Raw genomic sequence first — 28,000 nt, forward strand, 5'->3', positions numbered from 1 at the left:
GTTGTCAGATTTACCAGATTATGCCCTTATCAGTCTCAACAAGATGTATCTGTCTGTCCATGCAGAGCACAAAAATGCTGCATGTGACAACAAAATCAGTCACAAATCACAGCCAATCATAAGCGTTTATGCTGTTTGCATGGCATAAAATGTTTATATTCTAGGAACATGATCTTACAGTTCATCGCAGATCTCTTAGCTCCTCCTCCTTTATTCAGCTTATCCAATAAGGATGTGTCACATCTAATGAGAACGAGTCATTGCTATTCGTTATTCTTGCCATCATTCACAGATGAAGACAGGAATTGTGATGGCACATATATATCAACATAACCCTATTCTTTTATCTGCCTTACAAGCCTAAGCAGGACCTGAGGGAACGAGATACTCAGTCTGATTTAACTCCTCTTTGTGGATGACAAGGAGGGATCAGGTTGCAGAAAGTGTGTAAGACAGAGAGGGAATATTTTATTTAGCACTGTCACTTGCTGTTTTTACCTTAGGGAAGCTGAAGCTTTGCTAACATCACACATGCTCAGATGTGTGAGATATGAGCATGTAAGTAACAAAGCAAGAAGTAGATGAAAACCGCAGTATGTTTTCACAGCCCCTAAATTTTGGAAAACCAAATCTTGCACTCAAGGTATTTTATTTTTTCCCCACTATCAGACTTCCTTGAACAATGCTGTGAATATATATATATATCGATCTTGTCTGGGCATATGCAGCACATGAAGTATATGGTACCATCGTGCCAAGATCAAAACAGCTGCCTGAGTCAATCAGAAGGAATGTTACTGAGCCTTATGAGTATCTAGGTGTCATGTCAGAGTGGCAAATATCAGGTAAATATAGTGGTGCACTTATTTTTTCCAAAGAGCACTACCGAACTGAAGACTTTCTTTTCTTGTTGAAGAAAATACCTCAAAGACATATTACCAATGTAATTTGTGAAATTATTAGGGCTGTCAAAACCACTTTATTTCTGCTTTTCTGACAGCGCCATCTGCTGGCAGAGAATTAATTAGCATTTTCAATAAGCCCATCTGCTGTTTTTGTTCAGACCAATGAACATCCAACCATGTTTTTATGCAGCAAACATGCAGTTGTAAATGTGAACTGGATGGATAAAAACATAATGCATTATAAAAATCTAAACAATTAACCCAGTAAAATATAATTAGTTGTCAATTAACATCATGACAGTCATGAGATTAATTGCGATTAAATAATTTAATCGATTGACAGCCATAGAAATTATGTTATTTTGAATCATCAATACTGCCCAAATAAACTTTCATTATCAATATATATATATATGGGAAACATAAAAACTATATTTTGAGAAATGTCGATACAATGGAAGTCATTGGCCACCAAAACAGTTTGGTTTCATACATTTATATAGATATATACAGATATAGATATAGATCAAAACAAAGATAAAAATTTTCCTGTAATAAAAATAATAATAAATAAAATGAAGGCAAATGCAATTTCAGTATACACAACTAAGAAAATCAGTGACTACGACAAGTGGATCAGCCAGTCACTGCCCTCCTTGCCACTCATGGTGAGAGATTTGAGGGCAATGTTTCTTCCAGGCAAGCAGTCAAAGATTGAGAGCACACAGGAAAGGAGAGTCAAATGTGAGTGCTCATTAGTTTGACTATAGCCTCATGCAGGCAGGTAGAGCAGAGAGCTGGCCATTTTACTGAAGTTGATTCCCTGGGGGCAGAGTGATGGCAAAATGTGGGAGAAATCCATGGTTCTGCAGGGTTTTGAAAGAACCCTGAAACTACATTTAAAACTTGAGCCATTCAATGTATGTCATATTTGCTGAAGTTTTTATTATTTTGCATTCTATGCACAGCACAAGTTCCTGATTTATCCAGTTTCACAAGTAAATGTTATTATTATTATTATTATTATTATTATTATTCATCACAGGAGCTATACCTACATTTTACTTTGTATAATAATAACTCAACCAAAGCTCCCAATTAATGTTATTCCAAACCTGTATGCTGTTATTTTTTCTGTGGAATACAACAGTTGAAAACAGTTGACTTTTAAGAATTAAGCTCCTGTCCATATAACCACAGTTCTCATCATTATGTGACTGCATTATTTCTGTTGAATTCACTTTACTCCATAGTTGGGTCCTGTTGTTAATTTTGAAACCTAATAACCTAATATTGTCAAAATATACATATTGGGTTGCTTGCTGAATGTTTTGATTAATAGTATTTTAGAGTTTATCAGTTTGCAGTACATATATATATATATATATATATATATATATATTTATATTTATATTTGTTGTCATGATGTATAAAATTTTGTTTCCTGGTCCAAATATCTACTCCAATTCAATTGAGAATTCAGCTGCTGTTTTTGAGCACTATTACTTTAAAACACAAACTTAAAAAAAAAAATGTACACTACAGTCTCCTGACTCATGGTGTTCCAGACACTAATCTGTTAATGATTCATAATATATTAATCACTGCATAGCCAATGGAGATTTCAGTATAGATATTAAGGTTACAAACATGACTGTTCAGTAGTACTATCAGCACACCATCAGTGTTTATTAGCACCATTTGTTGTTGATATTTGCACTTGATATTTGAGATTTGACTTGAGAAAAACCAGAATGAGTTTTCATTTAAAAAAAACTATGACATGAACATAGTCAGATTTGTGAGCAAATGACACTTCAGTGTTAGACAAAAGCATAATTATTATATAAAAAAAGTTTTTATATGAACTGATTCTGTAGCATTATGTGTTATCTACTGTACATACATTTCTTTTTTTCTTCTTCTTTTTTTAAAGCTGTAATCATACTATTTTTGCAAAATACATTATTGTCTTGCACATATTTGCTTACAGAGATCTACATCCTTGTTTTCCAATCAAAACCTACAGTACATATCCGGCTGAAGAAAAGCATCAAGCGGCTACATCAAAAAATAGTCAAGGTTCAGGAAAGACAAACATGAGAAACCCAGACCTAGTTATCATTGCCCTGGTGCTCAGCTGTGTAATAGATGGTACAGTCCACAGCCAGGTAACCTGCCGCAGAGCCACGTCTCGTGAATGGCACACTCAGCCAAAGAACATCAGCGTGAGGTGGACCCTCATGGAGAACACCTGCAGCAGCTTGACCCAGTGCTGGAGTAGACAAACAGAAACAAATGGACACTTGTGGGCAACTGGGCCATATCACTTTCCTCAGCTTTGTCCATTGGAATTTCAGCTTGGAGATGTGATGTTTGTTTCTGCTGACAGAAAGCTGGAACAATATGGTATCCACCTAATTATTGTGTCCAAAGAGGAGTTTGAAAACTGCTTGATTTTAGAGCCAAGAAAGGAGCAGTTGGTGTTTGCCAACAATATTAATGGTACTTTGCAAGTGGAAACAAAATGGCTGAAGACCGGTATGAATTACTTCACTGTTGCTCATAGAGGCAGTAGTCATCTATGTAGGCTTGGCCTACGCATTGCACTTCTGGTAAAGCCTCAGCACTGCCAGAGCTCACCTCTTCTTCGCCTGTGTTCGGGAAATGGTGAATGCAGAACTACATTTAAAGACGATTCATTCAGCTGTCAGTGCCACAAACACTTTTCAGGAAGTTATTGCGAGAACATTGATGGATGCTATGAGCAGCCATGCTTAAATGGAGGCACCTGCCTGAGCAAGAGAACAGCCTACACAGATCTGCCACCTTACGAATGTCTTTGCTCCTCTCCGTTCACAGGTAAGGAACTCTAGTTTACTTTGTCAAAAAAGAGCATATATCTGTTGTGTAATACACCTTTTGCAACAAAAGTTTAAATTATTAAATAATGAAATACATAAACTTTCTATGAACCTTCAAACCTCCAGCTTTTCAATTTTGAAACTTGAATTTGTGAAGTAAACCCATAACCCATTATTTGTGATTAAAGTTGGACAAGGCAAAAATATTTTCTGTTGTAATAAACATTATGCCACAAATGCAGTCAACTTTTAACCCAAAGCTCAAGATGGGGGGTTTCATGACCCTTTAATGCAGAGTCCATTATGAATCTATACTGACCTTTCAATCCTAATGGATGGGGGATGTGTAATGGGTGTCCACCCACCTACAGAGAACAGCCTAGTTTCTTTGAAGACAAGTATTTATTATTTATCTCTCATAATTGTAATTGTTCTACATTTAGCACTGTGCAATTATTTTAAAACCAGAATATTTATTTCATAAATTGACCATTTATTCAAATAAGCATTTTTTTTACCCCTACCCCACCACCGTCTCTTTAGTTCCCTAATCATGTTAATTATTCTCAAATGTTTTTCTGCCACATGAAATAATTCTTTAATTGAGTGATATAGTTTTCCTCCTCCTTGCTTGTCAATAAAATCGGCATTCAAATGTGGTTTAAATTTTGGTCTCTTGGTGAGCAAAAAAAGAGTAGAGTATTCAAAGTGTTGTAATATTGTCATACTAGATAATGTGGTTTGTTATTTTTGTCTGCTGAATAATTCATTGTACTTCTGTTAGAAGCACTGGAGTTCCTTAGAGACCACTGGGTACCATGCACAACTAGGCCAGTGTAATCAAAGTCATATAAAAGCAGAGAACCGAAATTGATTACTGTTGGAATATATATATCTCACTCAAGAGCATTAAATAATAATAAATAAATAATAGTATACACATAAAATATGATTGGTTTCATTTTGATAAAGAGGGAAAAAATAATAAATTGTTATGATTGGCTAGCCTTTTCTGAAATGTGTACATTTTCAGCTCTTTGACATTGCGGACATTCGTGGTCACGTTCAGAAAGGCGGCTTTGCCTTTCATTGAAAGGCAAATCGACAACCAGCATTGGCTCACACGTGTCACATGACAAATTCATTCGAGATACACTTTAAAATGCTGGAAGTTGATGTTAGAGAGCAACGACAGATAGCAACGTTATCTGTAAAAGGCTTGGGATGTTGTTTACCATTTAATGGACTACTTTTGTGTTTTCTCAAGCTTAGCATTTAAAGGTGCTATAGAATGCATCGATACAATCTTTTAAATTGTTCTCTGATGTCCCCAGAGTATGTTATATTAATATAATATTTGTTTATAGCTTCTAGAAATAGTTAATTATATATATATATTATATTTTATATATAATTAAATTGTTATTTAATAATTTTTAACTACCACATTCCTATTCACGATCATTCACGTGAAGGCAGCATTAGTGAAAACAGGCAGAGACAATGGTAACTTTAGCAACATTAGCCTTACAGCGAGCCAAGAATCTATTTTGGAAAACAAAATATGATGCGTGATGCTCACTTTGTCTGGAGTCTGGAAATTTGCGCACGAAGCGTTGGTATCGATTTTTCTTTCAGAAATAATCTTTGCACAACTCCAGCGCTGAACTGACCTTTGTTTGTGAGGAAATCCGGCATAAAATGTAAGCACAAACTATAGGACGTTTTCCTGAAAACTTCCTTCGAACATTAAATTTAACCACCCAGTCCTTTTAATGGCTCTCAGCAGCTACAGCAAGAGAACAGTAATGGTGGACCGCAGCTTCTCACTCAGGGCTGTGCATATGCTAATAGAGCACAGAGCTTCACAAATGGGCGCCACTTTCACAGACTGTCATCATAGTCTGGAACTGCTCATTTGGAGAGACAGTTTATGATTTTTTTGGAATCATAAAAGAATCAAAAGTGGATCTTTATTATAGGTTGCTTTCACACCCTGCGGCCACACAACTGTATTCAAACACCTTATAAAAGTGATTTTTGCATTCTATGGCATCTTTAAAATCACCATCTACTTTCCTTGTATAGCAAATCCAATGACTGGATAAAAATACTGCATTGGGACATTTGTTTCTTTAATGTCTATTGATATTTACAATGTTTTTTTTTTGTTTTGTTTTTTTTAGATCGAACCATAATACACTATTTGAAGTGTAGTAAAGTCAATATTTTGGTAGTTATATCACTTAAGATAATATGACATAATTTAATAAATTGCGGGGGGGAAAAATCTTTAACATTGTTATGTAACAGTTTTTACATCAGGTGCGTCAAGAATCAGATAATGAGAATAAATATGCATTAATCGATGCAATGTCTATATTTTCATTCATAGGTGTCAACTGCTCTGAGATCACTGGCCATCAAAATTGCAGTAAAAGGTGCAAAGATGGAGCTTGTGTACAAGTCTCATCAACTTCCTACAGATGTGAATGTTTCACAGGATATACAGGTAAGTATGATTGCAAATTTTTCTTAAAATCAAAAACATCTCTTATAAAAAGCCACTGTGAATTATGCAATACTTTACAATAGAGTGATATTTCTTCTGAGGTCCAGTAATGGATGTTTAATTTTTTACTGTTTGGCTTCATTTGACTCATTATGTTTTGATAATGAGTCATGTGATTAATGATGGAACATTTTGGTGCCTTCACAATGGCAGCGCACTTATGCAAACTCAAATCTGAGGCTTTTTCTATCTCTGCCCGCATTAAGCTGTCTTTCCTAAGTGAAGAAGCAGATTTGAAAAATGGAACAGTTAAAGCCTTCATATACGAAAGTCTTCAGAAGATCCCTGGTGCATAAATGGCCAATTATTTAATTAAGGCTTTGGCTGTGGCTTATTTGAGTGATATGCTGAGGTTGATAAAACACATGAATGGGGCCTTTCCTGTAGAAAAGAGACAGCAATAAACAATTTATGCTCCGGTGTCCTTCCCAGACATTTATAAGGCACAACCATGACATGCTTTTGGAAAGTAATGAGGCTCATTTGCTTCTGTAAAACCATTGCTGGGCTAATGAGCATCTCACCCACAAATGTGTAACAAAAGTTTTACGGTCCCTTGGGTGTTCCTGATAATAACATCATGATAAAGTCTCCAGTCTGAGGTCCAGGTGGCCTTTGCTTGTTGATTAATTGACTTTTGTGTGGCGGCAGTTTGTTCAAGCAGATAGCAGACTTTAATGTCATGCCTACAGCTTTAATGCGGAAGAAAAATGTCCAGTTTGTCTGACACAGATTTAGGGCTATCACAGTTTATGATGAATTTCCACTTGAGATTCACCATTCACAGTAAATCGGCCATGAAACACTTGCAATCTGCATCATGGCCTCTTTTGAGAATACTATCAGCTTCAGTGTAAAAAAAAAAAAAGAAGCTTTCTCTAATGTCTCTAAAAAATGCATCTTTTTGGATTATCTGACTCAAATATTTTTAGTAAGTCCCCAATTTCATTTTTGCAAACCTGATCCACACCACATAACTATGTTGTTTGACCCCCCCCCACCCCCCCCCCCCCCCAAATAAAAAGTACACTATAGTCTAACTGGTCAGTAAAGATTTTAAATGTAATATTTTTTTATAAATATTTGTTATCATATTATAACGACTTTTATTAAATTATGCTTCTTGTTAAAACATGATTGCTTCATATTCAATTGGCTTGAAATTGATATTCTGTGGCATTACACGGTATTTACATTTTTAAATAAACTGTTTCAATCAAGTTTAGCTTGATCAAAAAAGGACACTCAAAAATTTCATTTTGCTAATTTTTCAGTTTAAGTAAAACAAATAAAACAAATCAGTTAAATCATCACAAATCATCCTGTTACTGAACGGTGAATATATATATCAATGTGTAAATACAGTTAAGCATCTGATGTTTATTTTGTTTGGTTTAAGAGTTACATTGCTTAAGAGTTCAGCAGGTAAAATGTGACAACTTTATGAGTACCTGCTTGTTTGCTAGGGTATGAAGCTGGACATTAATTCTTCCTGAATATTCAAAGAATCTTAAAATGCTGTAGGGGTTTTGAGAATAAATCATTTGCATCTGATTTGCCTTTACCGCAGCCATATTTTTGTAACGATTCAGCTCAATTAGACATAAGTGTTGTGCCGTGACGTCAGTTCATCAACACAGTTTCTCACTGCTTAGTCTTGGAGCACTTTGTAAGGAAGGGAAAGCAACCGGTCTCCAGTTCTGCTCTGTTTGGCCCCCTGTGGGGCCAGCAGCTCTCTGACTTTGCCCAAGCTGTCACCCCATTAATCACATTGAAGTTAACGGTTGGCCCGGTACCGACTGCCCTTACAGACCAGAGCCTGCACACATAATAATGAGCCCCACACGTGAGACACTTCAAATGCGATTTTCTTTTGATTCCACTCTCCTGTGTACCTTATTCAGACGGCCTTGGGTGTTTGTATCCGCATGTTATGGAATTAATAGGATATGCCCTATTGGATACACTATTAATTTTGCTGTTAACCCGCCTCCTGGTTTTTGTGGAAATTCCAATGCTGTTATTGACTTGTTTCTGAGTGGTTTAATAGCAGGTTGGGTTTTGATTCGTTGATCCGTTTCATAAGACTGCTTTTATGATTTTCAAGAATAAAATAATATGTTGAGCTTTGAGTTTTATAATGTCAAGAGCTTTTCATTTTCAGTTTCCCTCTGTGGATACCAGAGAAACACTGCAGAGAGATGTACACTTAGACTGACGCCCCCCAATGGTGCGTCCAATGGTGTGTCCTCAAAAGCAGTTGGGCACCTCTGGGACGGATGACCTTTGTATCATTCTGTGAGCTTAGCATGCTAGAATATGCTTTAAAAAACTGAAAGACAAAAGGAAAGGAAAACACAGTAACAAGGAAGATAAATGAGTTAGCTCCTGCTGAGGAACATGGAGGGGGGAAAAAAGCAAACAGAGCACCACTAGGGAATAAAATCAAATCATGTTCACCTTGAACCTACAGTGCTGCATAGTCAAGTCTAAATTTAACCTGAGAGGAGCGAAAATCAGTTCCAATCCACAGTTACCAGAGGAACCAGCAGCCTAGATGTCCTCGGTCCAAATCATTCCTGTTTGTTTGGGTTGTTCGGTTCAGGGAAGATGGGGACTTAATATGGACCCTTGAACCTCCACATTAGTGAATCAATGAGATAAGTGGGAGGGCGATAGGAGCTTTATGTGCTCATTTTTCATCAAACCAAATGAGAGCCATGGGACGCCACGCTGAGACTCTCAGTACTGGTGATATGTTGGAACAATTGTCCACTGTCATTGCAGTCGTAAAGTTTGAGCATTTGTTTTCACTAAGCAGTCAGAAGCTAAAACTTATTATAAAGTTGATTTGGAAGCTAAAGAGCAGCTATGTTTAATTAGATTAGTAATGTTTTGAATAACATTTAAGCATGATTCTTTCTAAAAGTGCATTTTTTAAAGCCCTTTTAGAAACACTTTTAGGTAAGCAGAATAGCATACTTCAATAAAATAAATAATGACATATACAGATCCCGAGAGGGAATGTACTATTGAAAATCTCATTACGGCTGTGATTTGATCTTTGGCACAAACCTAGCATAAATAGGATAAACGTAAAAAAAGAAAAGGTGGAGCAAAAGTAAAGAAAAGTTGAAATCATTGTAAATAAATAAGAAATCTAGCCTCTAAACAATGTTTTCCCACAAGCGAGTTGTTGCTATGCAACAAAGTAACAATGTTGCATTTTAATGCATTGCCCTTTAACTCGATGGATTTTAAAAAAAGTTTAATCATAAATAACAGTCTGGTTTTTTTACTTTTTTTTAAAATAATTTTTATTAAAATAACAAGATGAACTAGGAAATAAACATATTAATATTATAATATAATATTGCACTTGTTGTTTCTTGTATCTCTCAATATAGAATAAAGACAAAGATACAGACTGACTGATGATCTGTGATTTCATCAGCGTGATTTCATGCACAAATGCTTGTATACGTGCAGTGAATCAGTGAATCAGACCCACTGTCTAAATCAAAAATGCTTTGACAGAAGCATGTGTTTCCATTCATTTTAATTATGATCATTTCATGTCCATTAATTCTCCATAAATTCCTTCATTGCAGGTACTTACTGTGAGCGAAAGAGGCTCCTCTGCGATTCAAACCCATGCTGGAATGATGGTCGCTGTGAGGAGACTGCTAATGGATATGTTTGCACATGCCCAGGGGGTTTCACAGGCCTCAACTGTGAGACCACCACTGAGGCTGACAGCTACTGCAAGTCTAACAGATGTCAACTGGACGAAGCTTGTGCCACAGACAAACTTGTGAGGCCTTTTACTTTTTTTTTTTACAATACTCATAATGCTGTTTTTGTTGTTGTTGTTGTTTTTGTTTCTTGTCTGAGAGAATGTGATTAATTTGAAACAGCACATGCTAATTTTTGTGACACTCCTGAAGCTGATAAGCCTTTGTCACGTTTAAGGTTACAATAACCATTAATAATTGTTTTGATAGCAGAATGGGTAAGGCATAAGGTTTTTTTTTTTTTTTTTTTACTTGAGCAAGCTGTTGATTATAGAATTATATAATTTCTGCCATGTTCACTTAGAACTGTTTCCCCAGATTGTTACAGTTGCTCATTGCTGCTCATGAGCCATTACTGTTATGAAGAGATGAATTTAGAAGAAAGTGTGCCAGTGGCAGACTAATTGCCATAAGTGACCTTCATTTCCTCGGTAGTGAATTTCAGCACACAGGCCTGTCCGCAGCAGATTCTCATGAGATGCTTTAGTCATTCGAGAGCATGGACAGTAAAGATAGACATTAATCTCTCTCTAACACACATATACACACTCAGACACATTAAATTGATTTGTTTGACATTGATTTGGTTTGTCTGAGACATCCTCCTAAGAGAGCTCATCTGTATGAAAATGAAATAATCCTTCACGCCGCTCTAGAACTGCATCGATGCTTGTATCAGTGAGAGTCTCCATCTTACTTTCATCTGGGATTGTTCTCTGCTTCTATTACTCCTCTTTGAATGACTGAGTCAGAAATATTATTGATGTCAGGATCGGTTAGTGCAAGTCGGTGAGCAGAACTGGTTAATGGCTTGTCTACTGTATTGCGTTTTTCAGCTCTGGACGCCTCCGTGCTGGTTATTTCCATGTTTTAACATAATTTAACATGATTCTTTTTTGTCTCACTGTACTGCTACTGCATTATGATTATTGTATGTATCCATATGAAATTTAATGATTTAATTTACAAATACAACATCTGGATTTTTTATTCACTTGTATTTTATGTCTGACAATTATATCTCTTACTACATTCTGAAACAAAAACAAAAATTACCTGGAATTTTAACATTTGGAGTAAGATTCCTATATAAATAAATAAAGACTTTGATGCATTTTATTTGTTTGCCACTGAATTACATTACATAGCCAGAAACTGTGTTTGGCTTCAAATTAGTGGAAATGTGAGTTTGCAGATCTCTTGGGACAAGTTCAAACTCTGATCAAACCCCACTACTACTTTGGTGGAAAAATGTTAAATGATACAGATACTGTATAACATGTTCAGTCCCACCTTAGTATGTGATAAGATGTCAGCATGTTTCTCCACTTGACATGCAACTAACCCTCCTTGGGGTGGTCTTTTTCTTTTTTGCAGAATTTCACATGTACTTGCGTAGGCCCGGAATGCCCGGAGCAGGCAGAGGTGTGTGGAGCTTTGCCCTGTCTCAACGGTGGCATGTGTGTAGTTCAGAATGGCCAGTATCATTGCAGGTAAGAAGCTCAGGTCAGCAGGGTTGACATTTTTATTACCATTTCTATCGTTGTTATCATTTTATTTTATTTGGATGCAGCCGGCTTGCTCAGACAGTGCAGAGTGGCTGTGCAAGCTCTGATGATGACATGGCTATTTCACAGCTCAGTGAGAGAGCATTTCATGTTTATTCTAACACTTTTAGTTCCCCAAATGCTCACAGATCAGTGTTTTTACAACTGTAGAATATTTTTTGTCATATACTCTTAACGCTGTATTGCGTTGTGTTTATCAAAACGAAAGTGAAAAAAATATAGATAAAAATACAGATTTGCTGATCTAATGTAGGCTATATTCTTTTATATACAGGTGCTGTTTCTGGTTGCTGCAAATGACTTAAAATACCTGGACGTTGTCCCTGTGTAAACTTGTTAAATTGGTTAGCTTGTTAGCTAGTCCCTGCTCATGGTGTCTTGTGTATATTATAGTAATTCAATCTAATTGAAGCTCTTGAAGTTCCTTGCACCGTGTACTCTGAGACACGCTTTCGTGTTTGTCGTGTTTAATGTTGGTTACTTTATAAGTAAATATGTTGTGAACAGGATTATACATTGATTTTTATGGGGAAGTTGTGGCTTAATGGTTAGAGGGTTGGACTCCCAATCGAAGGGTTGTGAGTTGTAGTCTCGGTATGGTTCACCATACTTGGCTGAATGTCACTTCACTTTATACTTTTCACTTTTACATTGTCTTGTGTGACCTAATGTGTCTAGAGGCCTGCATAGCACCTTTTGCATAGTTTGTTAATCAAAGGTATGCATTTTACATGAATTTGGTCAATTGCTTTTTTTTTTATGAAATTTTGAACCGCTGAAAATCACATACTGTGAGTTTTTCCTGTTATTTTACTGGCCAGAAATAGGAATACAGTCTGTAGACAGTGAAACATTCGTTAAATTTCCAGTGGTAAGGAGCAATATTCAGCCTGTGACAGCTTTTGAATGACTTCCTGCTGATAATGAAGGAATCCGCTAAAGTTTGGCGGCTTTATGAGTTCTTCCAGTCCTTGGGGGCTCATAGTTATGTCTTCTTTTGCTCCTGATCATCTTTTTTAGTTTTTATTAGCAAAGATCACTTGAATCAATACATTTGATGGCCCCTCTGACTAAATGACAAGCCAAAGATAAGATAGGGATTGAAAGGGGAAAAATGAATTAAAAACTGAGCATGACTAGAGGATGATAGTGTGTTTAAAGAGAAGGAGAGATAAAAGCGAAAGCAGCCGGTCACCTGGGAGTCTGTGTTAATAATTGAGTGATTTTGCCTTTGTGTGACAGAATAAGATCACTGAAGTCTTATCACTGCAGAAGCAAGGCCAAGATCTGGCTAAGGCCAAAGAAACAAGAGGATTTTCTTTATTTATGTCTGTCAGGGGTTGAACATTTAACAGAGATTCTTGTCATGTGTTTGCTTAAAGGATCTCTTAATACTCCACAAATGTCACCAAGGAGCATAATGGTCATTATGAGACACGTGTAACATCTAAAAACAGCAGTAAAATGCCTGCATTTCATCCCATTATCACTGATTGTTACTCTGGGTCATTTTTACTCTATTTTTATATGTGGCTAAAGTTAATGTCATGTTCTTGTAGATGCCGACCAGGTTTTTCCGGAAAGAACTGTGAAGAAATAATTGACTTCTGCAAGCTGCTCAATATTAACTGCCTGAATGAGGGATTGTGTCTCAGCCTAGTTGGAGGATATAATGTAAGTAACCTCATTTTTGGAATGGTTCATTTGTACAATAAAATCCATAAAAAAAATAATTTCAGATAGCATACATTTCTTATATTGCTCTATTATAGAGAAGCTAAATCTTAGAAGTTTAGAAGAGGTAATGTATATGCTTTATAAATGCAGGAAATGTAAAAGTTGGGAGAAAAGTGCTGTCTATATATTACATACAGTATATTGCAAATTAGCATCCCAACAAAAAATCTCTCCTTATCTCTGGCTAATGCATGTCTATTAATTTATAAGAGTTCTCAGTCTTGCAGTCACATTATCCTTGATTTATGCTTGTGTCTCAAGGTTTCAGCTATCCTGTTCTATTTCAATATCATCTTTCTGTCACTCCCATCAACAGATCTGCTCTTTGAGTGATGTGTCTCAGTTATACACTGTTGACTGATGCAGTCGCATCGCTTTTTCTTATGAAGTGCTCTAGAATATTAGAATATGTGCTTCACATACATTGATTTACTTGAAGTGCAATTTATTAAACTACATGGGGATCTGACACAGTCATGAAAAGGGTTTGCATGTATGAATATAAATGCTGTTTTGATAATGGACAAATACTTTTGAAGCAATAAATGACCTATGATGGAGCCTGGTTGTTAAATGCATAGTTTGCCTAAAAAAAAAAATTTAAAATAAAAAAAATTTGTGAAGTTCCTTGGAAAAAAAATATAGAATACAGGTTTGGGACAACATGCAGGTGAATGAATAATTACAACATTGTATTTTTAATTGAACAATTTAATCAGAATGTCTGTTTATTTTACTGGTATAGAAAGCATAAAATGAAGTCTGAAAAAAAATCTACATTCTCAAAAATGATGGAAAAAATAGCTTTTGAGTATGTCAGCATTAACTTTGAAAGATGAAGTAAAAGTTACAGTGAGCTGCTAACATTCTGGGAAGCTCAAAATGTGTTCTTGAAGACTTTATGTCTGATATATATGACTTTACTTAAAATAACCTGCGGGGAAAAATGAAACTTGAAAAACTGCACAGATTCTGTTGTGCACTGAATTTTAAAGCACTGTTTCTCTGCAGAAGTGTCTGTGATGTATGTAAACATTGGTTATTATAAGAGCTGATTTGGTTAGTGTGCTGTTTGGAGACATCTGGTTGTTTAATTACTAATCACTGTCATCCTTAATTAAAACTTTGACATAGTCCAGGAAACACGCCGCATTTCTTCATTAGTAAATTGGTGAAGAATCTGTTGGTCATCAGCAACATTTTTCTTCAATTAAGAACAATGCCCCCCCCCCACATATACTTATTAAACACTAGTGTGCTATGTAATTGCCTTCTAAATAATAATGATTCTTAGAATCGCCAAGGGCTTAATTAACTAGAAATTCTAATTTTAGGATATTTAGTAAAATTTAATTTGTAGAGAACAACATAGGGGATTGGAAAATGCAATTACCTTTTCATGCAAGCTTGAATGCAAGTTTAACCAGAATATAAAAATAATAGCAGAGGATTCTATATGTTCTTTATTTGGTACATTATTTTATATGCATTTAGTGTTTTTGCTGATTAGATTAATTACTAAAATATCTTTACCCCCCACAGTGTCTCTGTGCACCAGGATGGACGGGGGAGTTTTGTCAGTACTTGGATAACGCATGCTTAGCCTATCCAAACAGATGCTTGAACGGAGCTACTTGCATCAGTATGAGTGAGCCAACTGCACCCCCGCACTATATGTGCACCTGTCTCCCTGGATACACAGGTTAAAAGAAATCTATATCAACAAACTCCATAATATGTTATCCTGATTTATGTTTGAGTTTGCAGAGAGTTTGGCAGCAGAAGTTTTTTAAAGCCACTTAGAATTATTTTATTTATTTTTTTCTACAGTAGGGTTGGAGAGGAGAATTATTGTCACGTTTTCATACAGAGATTGCATAGAACAAAAATTGTTTCCTCATAATTCTGCTATATCTGTAGAATTCTGAATATTGAATATAAAATATATCTGTCATCCACGGTAACACGGTGTGTTATTCTGGTGACATTTTTGAGATAGTTACATGACACTCAGGCTTGAGGACTTCAGGACAGAATTTAAAGTCCACTTGAATCCCAATAAAAAGATTAGCTTTGAAATAAGGTAGCAAACTGGATACAACATTACATTTTGAATTAAAGGAAACCTCTAAAAACATTATTATTATTTATATTTTAGGTAAATTTCCCAGAATCCTCTACTTTGCTCAAACCTAGATCTGTACCCTAGGTCTTACCCCATCTGTAGAGAGGAAAATGTTCTACCTATCAGGATTTTTATTTATATATATATATATATATATAAAATATGCACATTTAGTCAAAATGAATTGTGTAATCATGTTTTGCTACAACATTTCTCTTAGTCCCATTCTTGGAATCACAGATCAGTAAATTACTCTTCTTGTCAGTCAACATTCTGTAGGGCATGGCAAGTTCTATTCAAATTCCAACTCATGAATTTGAATAGGAGCCAGTTCTGAATTTTTCCCTAGCCTGAATAAAACAGTTTCATGTCCAACATCTATATCTTCTACAGAGTGTGTGTTCCAATGAGACGAGTCCCAATGCCCTGAGGCATTCCTTTACTGTAACTCCTCTTTGCACATTGCCCGCCTAACTGGATTATTCTATAATTTGTTTCATCATGCCTGCTAAATGAAGGGCAAATAGAGGTTAGAGAACACTTAATCAGTAAATCTATCTGGGAAAGCAAGATCTTTTATTAGCTTGGCCACCAGCGCATGAGCACAGAATGAACTATTTGCTTAAATAACCCAGAAACAAATAAACAATCAAGACAAATGATTTACTGGATTTCATCAGCCGTGACGTGTTGATCTCAGTGCCATGCGTTGCGGTTCAATGCTCTTGCATGGGTAAATGTGACATAGTCTTTTATAGGCACTTTACATGAATTATAGATCATCTGCATTTCATGACACCTATAAACCATAACATGTTATGAAGCCATATTATTTGAAAAATGCCTTCTCTGAGAGATTTCCTTTCAGTAATACACAGTAGATCTTGATTTTCAAAAGGATAATCGCCAGTGCTTCTGTGTCCTTGTTATCACCTCTCAGTCTCCTTGATGGCTCTATTTCCCATCTAAGCAGATGAAGAAATCTTTCTTTCAGCATCCCAAGTGTCAGCAACAAGAGGCACCTGACAATTTCTGCCTTTCTGTGAGCTTTATATTGGATTAGAATACTATTATGAGAAAACATGTCACAGCTCAAACCTCAATGTTTTATTTAGATATCTTGATGATGCTAATGATATCCCCATCGATTAATGACCCCAGATACTTTAAAAAGACCATCCCTGTCCCATTTCTCACCACGGTATTTCCAGAAGGCCAATGTGAAATGTCAAGTGCTTTCATTATGATCTTCCTTGAAAAAGTCAGATGGCATGTTGAGGGAAGATAATGTGACTTCTTCCACAGCAGAGAAAAGCACTAAAAGCATTGGTGAAGCAGATCTTGCACTGGATAAGACTTTTGAATAATTTCTTTCTACAGCTTACCTTGCTTTTTCCATGCAAAGATTTGATTGATTTGATTCCATGTTATGTTACTTGTTATGTAATTGTGTGTGGATGGACAACATTAATAGAGAACTGCCAGCGAGTTGGGAAAATGACCTTCAGAACAGTTCTTGGGTTGCTGCGGGATACTAACTGCTCTAAATATAAACCGCCATAATACCCACAAAAATCTGAGAATCAGTGCCATATGCCCTATTTATGAAGTTGCCTGAGGTCAACCTAAAGATGCAGCTTAATTTGTAATGCGCAGCTATTTGTAATCTTCAAGAAAAATAATTTATATATATTTTTTTTTTTCTGTGGAATAAGACAAGGGGAGGATTTCCAAATTTGCTTGTAAATCCCAAAATGTCAAAAGTGAAGTCAATATCTTCCAGGGAGATGGAGCGTAAAAGCTTAACTAACACTCCATTCGCACCCCATCTTCCTGCAGGACGCTACTGTGAGGCTGAAGTAAATGAGTGTGATTCCAGTCCCTGTCAGCACCAGGGAACATGCACTGACTTTGTTGGATTCTACAAATGTGCCTGTCCTTCAGGTATGAGTTTCTCTTACTCCTAAGAAGTTTTTTTTTTTTTTTACATTTTATATATATATATATATATATATATATATATATATATATATATATATATATATATATATATATACATTTTTTGGACTGTGCCACAAATCCCCACTTCTCCAGCACCAGTGGCTCTGACTGACAGCTGAGCAAATCACTCCCATTCTCACACTGCCAGAGCTCATTAATGCTGCAGAATTGTGTCAATATTGTGTTATGAAATGCTCTTCCCTTTTGAGGCCGGTGCATTGATATGGTTCCCTCTCGTAATTGTTGGTTCTGCTCACTCTTTCTGAGGCATGATTTGCATTCACTGATGCAACCTGATGGCTCACCCTAGAGATTGGCAACTCACTGGCGGGGTTACAAGCATGCTTCTCTGCCAGCTGCTCCCTTCCGCTCAATGAGTAGACGACCCAGAGTCCCAAACGCCCCCTCCCTAAACCTGCCCACGCGTGCTCGACGCTCAGAGAATGGGATACAAAAGGGAGAATCATCTGAATGACTTCTTCATAAAAAGATTGAAGATGTTTTCTGTTTAAAAAGTAAAAAAGCTCGACTAGGTTATTGTGAAATAGTAGGCATAATATAGCAAAGATTATTGACAAAGTATATAAAATTAAGTTGAATTTAGAATCAAATATAAAATATTTTAAGTGGTCAGTTCACTTCAAAAATGATGTCATTATTGTCATTATTTCTCACATTTCATGCTTAAACTGAAATACGTTTTTCTGGATATTTTGAAGAGCGTTGGTAAGCAAACAGTTTATGAGGCATTTCTCAAAATATCTTTTATGTTCCACCGAAGATAAAAAGTAATTCAGGTTTGTAACAGCATGAAGGAAAGAAAATGACAGAATTATCATTTTTGGGTTTAATGGCATTATAAATCATAAATGTACCTTTGAATCGGAACATGAGGCATTCCAGGTTTTTTTTTTTTAATTTTTTTTTAATTGAATTATTACCTAGGTTGGTGTTGTTGTAAACAATGATTGTAAAATTATAAAATATAAAAAAATAAAAACAACAGCTGCATGAAATACAGCAGAGTGGAACAGAACGAGTGTGTAAATAGACCAAGAAATAAAGTATTTTCTTTTATTTATTTTTTATTTGTGGAGTTATAAATGTTGACATTTTAAAACATTTTCCGAAAGCCTTTTAAAAGTATCAAAGCAAAAAAAAAAAAAAAAAAAAACCAAATAAATCTACATTAAATCACTAGTTGACCTCTATAATAGACTGTAGTCGACTATCCTGACCCATCCTTAATTTTCATGAGTGTGATATTCCTGCTTAAACCTCTATGTGAATGTCTTTTGAAATTATGTATGTAAACCAATGCAAGCAAGCCAAAAAATATTCTCTCTTTCCAAAAGCCCTTGTACAAACTAGCCTGGCCTCTTTCTGACCTTTACAATTTTGTTCTTTTCATTTGGACTGACTGGCTTTTCGGCTTTGAATAGGCTTTCAAAAATTGATTGCCATTTTCTTTTACTTCTTTTACCCTAGAAACAAAGAGGGGAAAAAGAAAGAAATTTGATTTCCAGCTTGCTTCATGTTCACTGATTGACCTTATTGATTGAGGCACAATGACGTGAGGAATGTATGCAGTGTGTTCTCAAAGGCATTAACAAGAGCTAAAGCGTTTCAATCTTGTTTAATCTTTTAAATTCTGTTTTTGCACAAGGTTCTTTTAGTTCCCAATCAAGGAAGCAGGAACGTTGAAGTCCAAATGTTTCTTCAGATTGTTTTCTCACCTTCCTTTCCAGGATACACTGGGGTTGACTGTGAGGTTGACATAAATGCATGTGCACCTCCAAATGTCACTTGTCCCCCTGGAACATTCTGTGTGGATTTGCCAGGTGACCAGCTCCATATATGCCACACTCAGTGTCCTCGCTCTCTACAGGTAGGTCAGAAGGGTTCAGCCCCTGATACAATACACAAGTTACAACAATACGAATGTTTAGAACAGGGGAGTTTACTCCGAGGAGGCAGTGTCTACTCAAAATATTGGATGAGAAAAAAAAAAGTAGTAAAAAATTAAAAATAAAATTTGTCAATATTACAAAATATAGCATTAAAAAGTGTGAAAATCACTTATATTTCTAAAGAAACACTGTATAACAGCAACCGCAGCAGGTAAAGTTACAGTGTCTCTTTCGCCTCGCCTGAGCCCACTGAGTTTTAACAGAATTCCTAAAGTGTGCTGTGAGTTTGGTGGGGGGTAGTTGAGAATGAATGGGGGAAAGTCATGTTAGAGGAAGCAGTGTGTACAGTACATTGCAGTATCTTTGGATATAACTAGTTATGAATGGCTGTGATTGGTTAATGCTATAAATCCCACCATCTCCATGTTTGCACAATATTTATCAAGCTTTGATGACTGATGATCCGAAAAAGTATAAAATGGGTAAAAGTTAACTAATAAAAAGAATAGCTTATATATATATATATATATATATATATATATATATATATATATATATATATATATATATATATATATATATATATATATATATATATATATATATATATATATATATATATATATATATATATATATATATATATATATATATATATATAATTTTTATTTTATTTGTTTATTTTTTTACCAAGAAAATGTGTCTAGGACTTGTATTTACATTTAATTAAAAAAAAAAACACACAGTTTTACTTCCAGTCAACTATAATAATTTACATTACACCAGTGACAAGTCAGTATAAACATTTAGTCAGTATAAACAGTTATTTAGAGTAACAACCAGGCATATGCATATAAGTCGTATTTTTCAATGCATGAGCTCATTCAAAATGCATACACCACCCTCTTTCATGTTCCACTTGAAAAGAGCATGTTTAAAATGTTATGTTCTTAGCACGCTTGTTTATTCTTTTGATGATGTGAAACTGTCTGCATGCTTTGTTACTGAACAATACCACCAATTGCAAATTGCATGTTCCTTTTGAACATGTTTGATCATTTGGATTTGGTTTACTTGTGCTGATAATCACCACTAATATAAATGGCAATTAAAATGCAGCTTTCCTTCATTAACCAGCATGTTTAATTTAACACTGGGACCAAGCATGGCTATTAACCAAAGACCAAAATTACCTTTTTACACACATTTAAATGAAGGATTGTTCAGGAATAATGGTTGATTTTCATTTTGACAGCCTTGTGCCAATGGAGGACATTGTGTCCTTAACAACATCACCAGTTACAGTTGTGTTTGTGCACCTGGATGGACTGGGCCGACCTGCTTGGTCAACATAAATGAGTGTGTCCAGCACAGGTGTCAGAACGGAGCCACCTGTGTGGATGTGGTTGGTGGGTACAGGTGAGTCTGGGTGAAAAAGTTTTTTTTTTTTTTTTTTTTTTTTTTTTTTTTATAAGACTTCATCAAATGCTTTGCTTAGAAATTAAGTGTATTAAAATAGAATTAATTGATTGTTTGTTTTTCATACAAAGATAATTGTGATCAAGTGAAACGCATTTAAAATGTACTTGGAAATATTAGCATTAATGCAAATGCACATAAAATAAATGCAATAAATAAAATCAAATTCTGTAATTCTGTAATGATTTACCCTTGTGTCATTCCAAAACTGTATTTTTCTGCTGAACAAAGCCTGAACAGATTTTTTTTTTTCATACACCAATAGTTTGTAGTGACCATGGTCTGTCAAGCTCTGAAAAAGATTGATATTCTGTTCAGGTCCGGTTGCTGTTTACTGCCTCATTCTAGAATTAAACCACCCATAGCTGTTAAAACAAATAGCATGTTTCTGTGATAGAAAGCAAAGCAAATTACATTGTCCTCCCCCATGACTCAGCCATTTATTTTCATACCATGTCTTGTCTGTTTTGTTTGCGATTCCATTAAGAGATACTGTTTTATGCATTTCAAGTTGCCTTTGCTGTCACGGATATACTGGAGTCCACTGTGAACTTGACATTGACTTCTGCTCTGGGCATCAGTGTTCAGAACACGCCTTCTGTCTGGACCGACAGCACAACTACACCTGCCACTGCATGCTGGGATATGAAGGAACGTTCTGCGAGCTTGAGACAGATGAATGCAAAAGCGAACCATGCACCAATGGTGCCACTTGCATTGATTTGGTGGCAGGTTACCAATGCCTGTGTGCTCCAGGATTTAAGGGTAAGCAAATGTTTTACTCAGTGGTAGTACTTAGCCAGGAAAACCATCTCTGGGCTTTTGATGTACATTGACTTTCAATATCTTACATTGTTGAGTTGCTCATGACTAAAAAGAAAATTTAAATATGTTTATATTCATAATTAATGTTTATATTTATATGAAGGTTATAAGCATACTTGCTTCTTTCTAATATTTAATGACCTCTTTTAATTTTCTAATTAATTCTCAATAAAATAATGATTACAATTTCTCTAAATGAATACCTTGTTTTGCTTGGAAATATGTTACATTACAGAAATAAAACATGTTGCAAATGGTTATTTAAATTGACTTATTTATAAAAATGATCACAGAAGTCTAACATGATATGATACAGGCTTTTTTGTGTTGTTGTTTCTGTATACTGGAAGCTTATGTCACTAAAACAAATTCCTTGTATGCAGAAGCATACTTGCCAATAAAGCTCTTTCTGATTCTGATTCAGATTTTCTTTTCTATTTTGCCTGTGTTAATGTCCATCATGCAGGTCGAACATGCTCCAAGAATATGAATGAGTGCTGGTCCAGACCCTGCCTTAATGGGGGCACCTGCATTGATCTGGTCAATGACTACATTTGTATCTGTCCACTTGGTAAGTTAAGTCCAGCACTCTGTTCCAAAGCAACAGATGCATCCTAAGCTTAAAGCACTAGTGCTACACCATGTATGATGTAACTAATCATTTATGATATATAGTAAACATTATGTTTAGAAAATGCCATTGTTCTTGGGAAGGAGCCAAAGGTCCATATAGGAAATTATTCCCAAGGAACCATTTAGACTTTAGTGAAGCCCTTATCTCCACAGCTCACATTGAAACATGTCCTGTGTGACTCATGCTCCCTGTTTTCTAGATAATCTACCAGCCCAAGGGGAAGAGAATCCATCAGTGTAAATTTTCTAGTGTTTATTAAAACGGGCTCTCTTTAATTGTCTTAAAAATGATGGTGACAGAAAACAGACCTCCATCTTGTTAGGACAGGTCTCATTAGAGGGCACCATACTTACGGGAGATGGTGTGGTGTTGGATGCCTTGATCGGGTTAAAACCTTAAAAAATTCATTTAGGTTTCAGAATTCATTGTTCAAGATTGAATCTCCAAATAAAAAGTGATGGGAAGCCATTTTCGAAGTCCTGTTCTCAGGAAACAGTGCCTGAAAATCTCAGCATTGATTTGAAAATGCAGGCCTAAATTACCATGGCTGTGACTGCCACATATAAATGCATTATATTATTATATTATATTATATTATATTATATTATATTATATTATATTATATTATATTATATTATATTATATTATATTATATTATATTATATTATATTATATTATAAATGATTCATACATCAGTTTATTTTATTTATGTATTTATTATTTTATTTATTTTTTAACTTAAAGCTGCAGTAGGTAACTTTTGACGCTCTAGCGGTTAATAAACAGAACTGCTTGCGTCTTGCGGAAGAACATCGTAGCCGGAACTACTTCTCTCTGTTTATGTCTATGAAGAATCACAAAGGTACTGGGTTACTCCGCCGCGGTACACCCGAAGCAATCTAAAATAGTCCGAATATAAACAATTATTATAGGTGCACCCTAGTGATTCAGGACAAGCTAAAAACACAGTTTGGAAAATGGATTCATTGTGTACTCGCTTATTATATAATTTTTTTTACATTTTGAACACAAAGTTACGGACCGCAGCTCTGATTGGTTGTTTCTTACCGGGAGCGGATGACCTTCTGCAAATGGCAATAGGACACTGGGAGGAGCCAGAGGAGCTTGATTTTTTTCACTAGCCGCGTTTCCACCACAGGAACTTTACCCAGGAACTAGGGACTTTGGCCCGGTACTTGATGTGTTTCCACCGCAGGAACCAGCAACTAAATAAAGTTCCGGGTAAAAAAATGCCCCTCAGAAAGTCCCTGCTGGCGAGGTGGTACTTTTTCAAAGTTCCGGAACTTTCCGGGGCGGGGCTTTGGCGCTAAACATGCTGATTGGTTGAGTTCATGCAGCATTGGTTGAGTTCAACCACCATTTATTCGGATCAATATTTTCAAAATATTACTGTTATTGTGTCATGAAATGTTATATTAAAAGTATTTCAGGCGAGAATGTAGTTGTTTAAAACTCAAATCTGTGGTTTATTTATAAAGACAGCGCCTATTTAAAAATGTGTTTCGCCGATCTCAGAGACGGTGAGCTCCACTCGATCAGCGGGAGCTCAGTCCTCATGTATCCGCAGAGAGCAGCCTCATCTCGGCTAGACCTTCTGATATGTGCTGGCTCTGATGTCTCTTTAGTGGTTAAACATAAAATATAATTCAGCTGCGGGGTAAATCTAACAGGTTTTCTTTGGTCTGTATTCAATTTATCTATATGTTAAAATGAAAATAAAAAAGGCAAGTCTATATAATATTTCATTTCATTGCAATGGCTGTATATAGCATTACACATATCCCTGAACTAAGTACATTTCTGTAGCTGTTATTATGTTTAAATGAAAACGAAAGGAGGCAGTGGTATTTTATATCCTATTTCATTTTATTGTAAATATACTGAGGGGAAAATAACAGTAGCCAAAGCGATCTGAGTTCACGCAGCATTGGTTGAGTTCAAACACCATTTATTCGGATCATTTTAAAATATTGCTGTTATTGTGTCATGAAATGTAATTTTAAAAGTATTTCAGGCGAGAATGTAGTTGTTTAAAACTCAAATCTATGGTTTATTTATAAAGACAGCGCCTATTTAAAAATGTGTTTCGCCGATCTCAGAGACGGTGAGCTCCACTCGATCAGCGGGAGCTCAGTCCTCATGTATCCGCAGAGAGCAGCCTCATCTCGGATAGATCTTCTGATATGTGCCGCTGGCTCTGATGTCTCTTTAGTGGTTAAACATAACATAATTCAGCTGCGGGGTAAATCTAACAGGTTTTCTTTGGTCTGTATTCAATTTATCTATATGTTAAAATGAAAATAAAAAAGGCAAATTTATATAATATTTCGTTTCATTGTAATGGCTGCATATACACATATCCCTGAACTAAGTACATTTCTGCAGCTGTTATTATGCTTAAATGAAAACCAAAGGAGGCAGTGGTATTTTATCCTATTTCATTTTATCGTAAATATACAGAGAGGAAAATTACAGGATTCGCGTCGTCGCTGACATCACACTCCCCAGTCGAATGCACGAAGTCAGAACTAACTACCGATGATGCACGTCCAAAATCAGCGTAACCTTTTTTTTTTTTTTTTTTAAATAGGCGGGACTTTGTATTGAGAAACGCGCAGACCTACGTCACCAGTCTATTTGCCTAATCTACCCGGTACTTTACACCATGGTGGAAACGCAGAAAGCAACAGGTCTGGGGGGAAAAAGTTCCTGGGAAAAAAAGTTCCTGGTACAAATGTTCCGGGTAATTTCGGTGGAAACGCGGCAACAGATTATCTGTCTCATATTCTACTGTCAGGACATAATGACAGGTTTAACAAATATGTAAAAAAAAAATTTTTTTTACAAAAGTTGCCTACTGCAGCTTTAATCTGCTAAATAATAATAATAAAATAAATTATTATAATATGAAATAATATAAGCATAGAATATGATGTTCATTATCTGTTAATAAATAAATATATAAAGAGCGAGAAAGGGCTTTTTTCATATTAGCATTAGTTAATTGGACACATATCAAACTGTTTCCTTAGAATACAGCAGAACTTAATAAAACACAGTTCATTTTTTTTATGGTGTGCCATAAGACTATGACTCAAAAAAAAGTATAGCACCACACAATTTAGTAAGAACCTTAACATAAATGTAGATAATAAGATGTGCCGTCCTCTCAATCATGCATATTTTCCATCTCATTCCTGTCTACTGGGTCATTTATGTGCAACAGTTTAGGTGAACTGAGTGGGCTTTCTGGCAAGAATGGATCTGGTTTTAGTCACTGCATCCTCCTACAAAGCTGACAAGTATGCTTATTGCATATCAGGAAATGATGGAAAATAAGTGCAGTCTCAATAATCCCTTGGCAAGTGTTTGAATCATTGCCCTCAGGAAAATAAAAGGATATAAGCTGCCACCATGCTGCGGATACAAATGATTTCTAGATAAGGGGTAGTCATAGGAGTATAGTGATTTGATGACGTTATTTGATGGTAAGGGTTACTCGCAATGCAAAGAACAACTTCAAATGCACATAATGGCAGATTATATTCAAATTGACATTTTCTAAAAGAAGATATGAGGATCCTGTTCATGATACTGCAGTGTGATCATACCAAAGCGTCGTTTGCATGATTTTCTGAACCATTACTCTCAGCGTTTCCCCATACATTTGTAAATAGCCGACATCATTATTGTCTACATGTAAAACATTGAATAACTGCCAGTTCGCCTGATGTTTTCAGTTTTCTTTCTGTTAAGGCTATTTGTGATTTAATTGTATGTTCATAGCTTTATATATGATCAAATTCATGTTCATATAATTTTTGTGTCTCTCCTCTGTGCAGTGTGACATTTTATTGCATCCTCTGTGAACTGCAATGTCAGGTCTTTCGTTTAATTAATTCACATCTATATTCTCTTGGCATGCCAGCTCGGCCCTGAGAGTGAACGTGTTCTCATTACCCTCACGGTTCAGAAGACCAATAAATACAAATACTTGTTCTTATAATCCTTCAGCAGACCTGTACGTGTACGGAGCTGTGCATGTAATTATATTTTAATGGGCTTTGTCATCCAATGTGGCTTAAAATGTGGGTGTTTCAGAATACTAGTTTGATGAATTGGTGAATTGCTTGTAGACTATATACTGAATTATTTTGCAATCTGCATTCCAAGTCACTAAAACGCGTTTCATCCTATGTTGGAGTTAAATACCAAGGAAGTTCAGGTCCATAGTGAATGTAGCTATTTTTAAAAAAAAAAAACATTAACTTCTACAAAAATTATTTTTCATTGAAACCTACCAATTCATGCTTAAACTTACCAGCAGTATTTGTGAGAGAGGATATTCCAGCAAAGTGTGGTCGATAAACTTGTATATCTTCTGAGTGTGCAGCAGCATGAAGTGTGGGTTGTTCTTTTCTTATTTAGCTTTTTGGATCGAAACGCTAATGAGGCACAGTATATCAGTACTTGCATGCTGTTCTTTTTATTTGGGCCTTCAGTGGATTTTTTGAGTTTTTAACATTTATTTTAGTTATCAGGTGGTGGTTACTGCAATCTTGAGGTTTCAAAGAGAAGACACTTATTGGAGGAGATTCATTGTGAGATTTGGTTGTACACCTAGTGGTCAGAACATCATTTTTCAATAGCTAAATTCTAAATTCTGTTCTATTTTAAAGCTTTTTTTTTCCCAGGTGGTGGGCTGTGAATGACCTATGGGCTGTAGTTTGGACACCACTGAGGAAGGCTTTTCGGAAAAAAATAAATACATCAAGAGGCATTTTTTTGAGTGTGTCACAGTGCATGGATGCTTTGTGGGAGTGAGAATAGCTCACAGCCCCGGAATGTGTCAGAAATCCCATTTGGAAAAGGCAGCACTATATGTGTGACATTCCTTCATGCTACATTAACTTCTTGGCGAATTGCATGCACAATTGGTTGTTAAATACCGCTTACGTGGTTTGGCAGAAGTGCTGGCTGTCCATTAATGACTCTTTTCCAAACATGTGGCAGTTGAAGAGATTTTAAGGTTGATTCATGCATTTGCACGCTCAGGATTTAGAATGATTTTCACAACACTGACAGTGAATCTTGTACCTGTGATAGTGCTTGTCTTTTCTGATGTAATCCAACTTCACTTCAGATGAGTCATGAGTTAGGATTCGAGTAGGAGAAACCAAAGGGCACATTTTACCTGGGGTGTTTCTGTCAGACCCTCACTGTGTGTTTAGACTCTGATTTCCTCCCCTTTTATAAAGATTGGATGCAAAAAAAACATAATAAGATGGCCAATGTGTTGAAGCTGAATTTGAGATTTTGACACTCAATGCCAAGGGAGGTCATTAAGACTGTAAATTGTTTAATTATTGGCACCATGCATCAGTTGGCCTCGTTTCCAGCAGGCATTGATCAAATATTAGTAATTGCATGTAGTTGTGTTTTATTTATAACAAAGGTTATTGACATGCTCGTCTATCAGCTGCATGTGGACAGTGTATCTGCACCAGCAGACAAATGTGATATAGATCAGCACAACAGGGCTTTATGTGCAGATTCAGTCTATTA

At 35.8% G+C, this 28,000-nt stretch overlaps 1 protein-coding gene across 1 annotated transcript in view; it reads left to right on the top strand.

Moving 5' to 3' along the window:
- The first annotated feature begins 2,928 nt into the window (after window positions 1–2,928).
- eys (eyes shut homolog) overlaps window positions 2,929–28,000 on the top strand; it is a 123,619-nt gene continuing 98,547 nt past the window's right edge. The window contains exons 1-11 of the mRNA XM_026277713.1: window positions 2,929–3,767; window positions 6,165–6,281; window positions 9,953–10,155; window positions 11,513–11,628; window positions 13,263–13,377; window positions 14,983–15,142; window positions 17,405–17,509; window positions 19,315–19,454; window positions 20,732–20,895; window positions 21,467–21,720; window positions 22,247–22,351. Coding sequence (XP_026133498.1) covers window positions 3,005–3,767; window positions 6,165–6,281; window positions 9,953–10,155; window positions 11,513–11,628; window positions 13,263–13,377; window positions 14,983–15,142; window positions 17,405–17,509; window positions 19,315–19,454; window positions 20,732–20,895; window positions 21,467–21,720; window positions 22,247–22,351 — 2,242 coding nt within the window. The 5' untranslated portion in view covers window positions 2,929–3,004. The remainder of the gene's footprint in view (window positions 3,768–6,164; window positions 6,282–9,952; window positions 10,156–11,512; window positions 11,629–13,262; window positions 13,378–14,982; window positions 15,143–17,404; window positions 17,510–19,314; window positions 19,455–20,731; window positions 20,896–21,466; window positions 21,721–22,246; window positions 22,352–28,000) is intronic.

Source organism: Carassius auratus, chromosome 13 (genome assembly GCF_003368295.1).
Source record: "Carassius auratus strain Wakin chromosome 13, ASM336829v1, whole genome shotgun sequence".
NCBI classification, from domain to species: domain Eukaryota; kingdom Metazoa; phylum Chordata; class Actinopteri; order Cypriniformes; family Cyprinidae; genus Carassius; species Carassius auratus.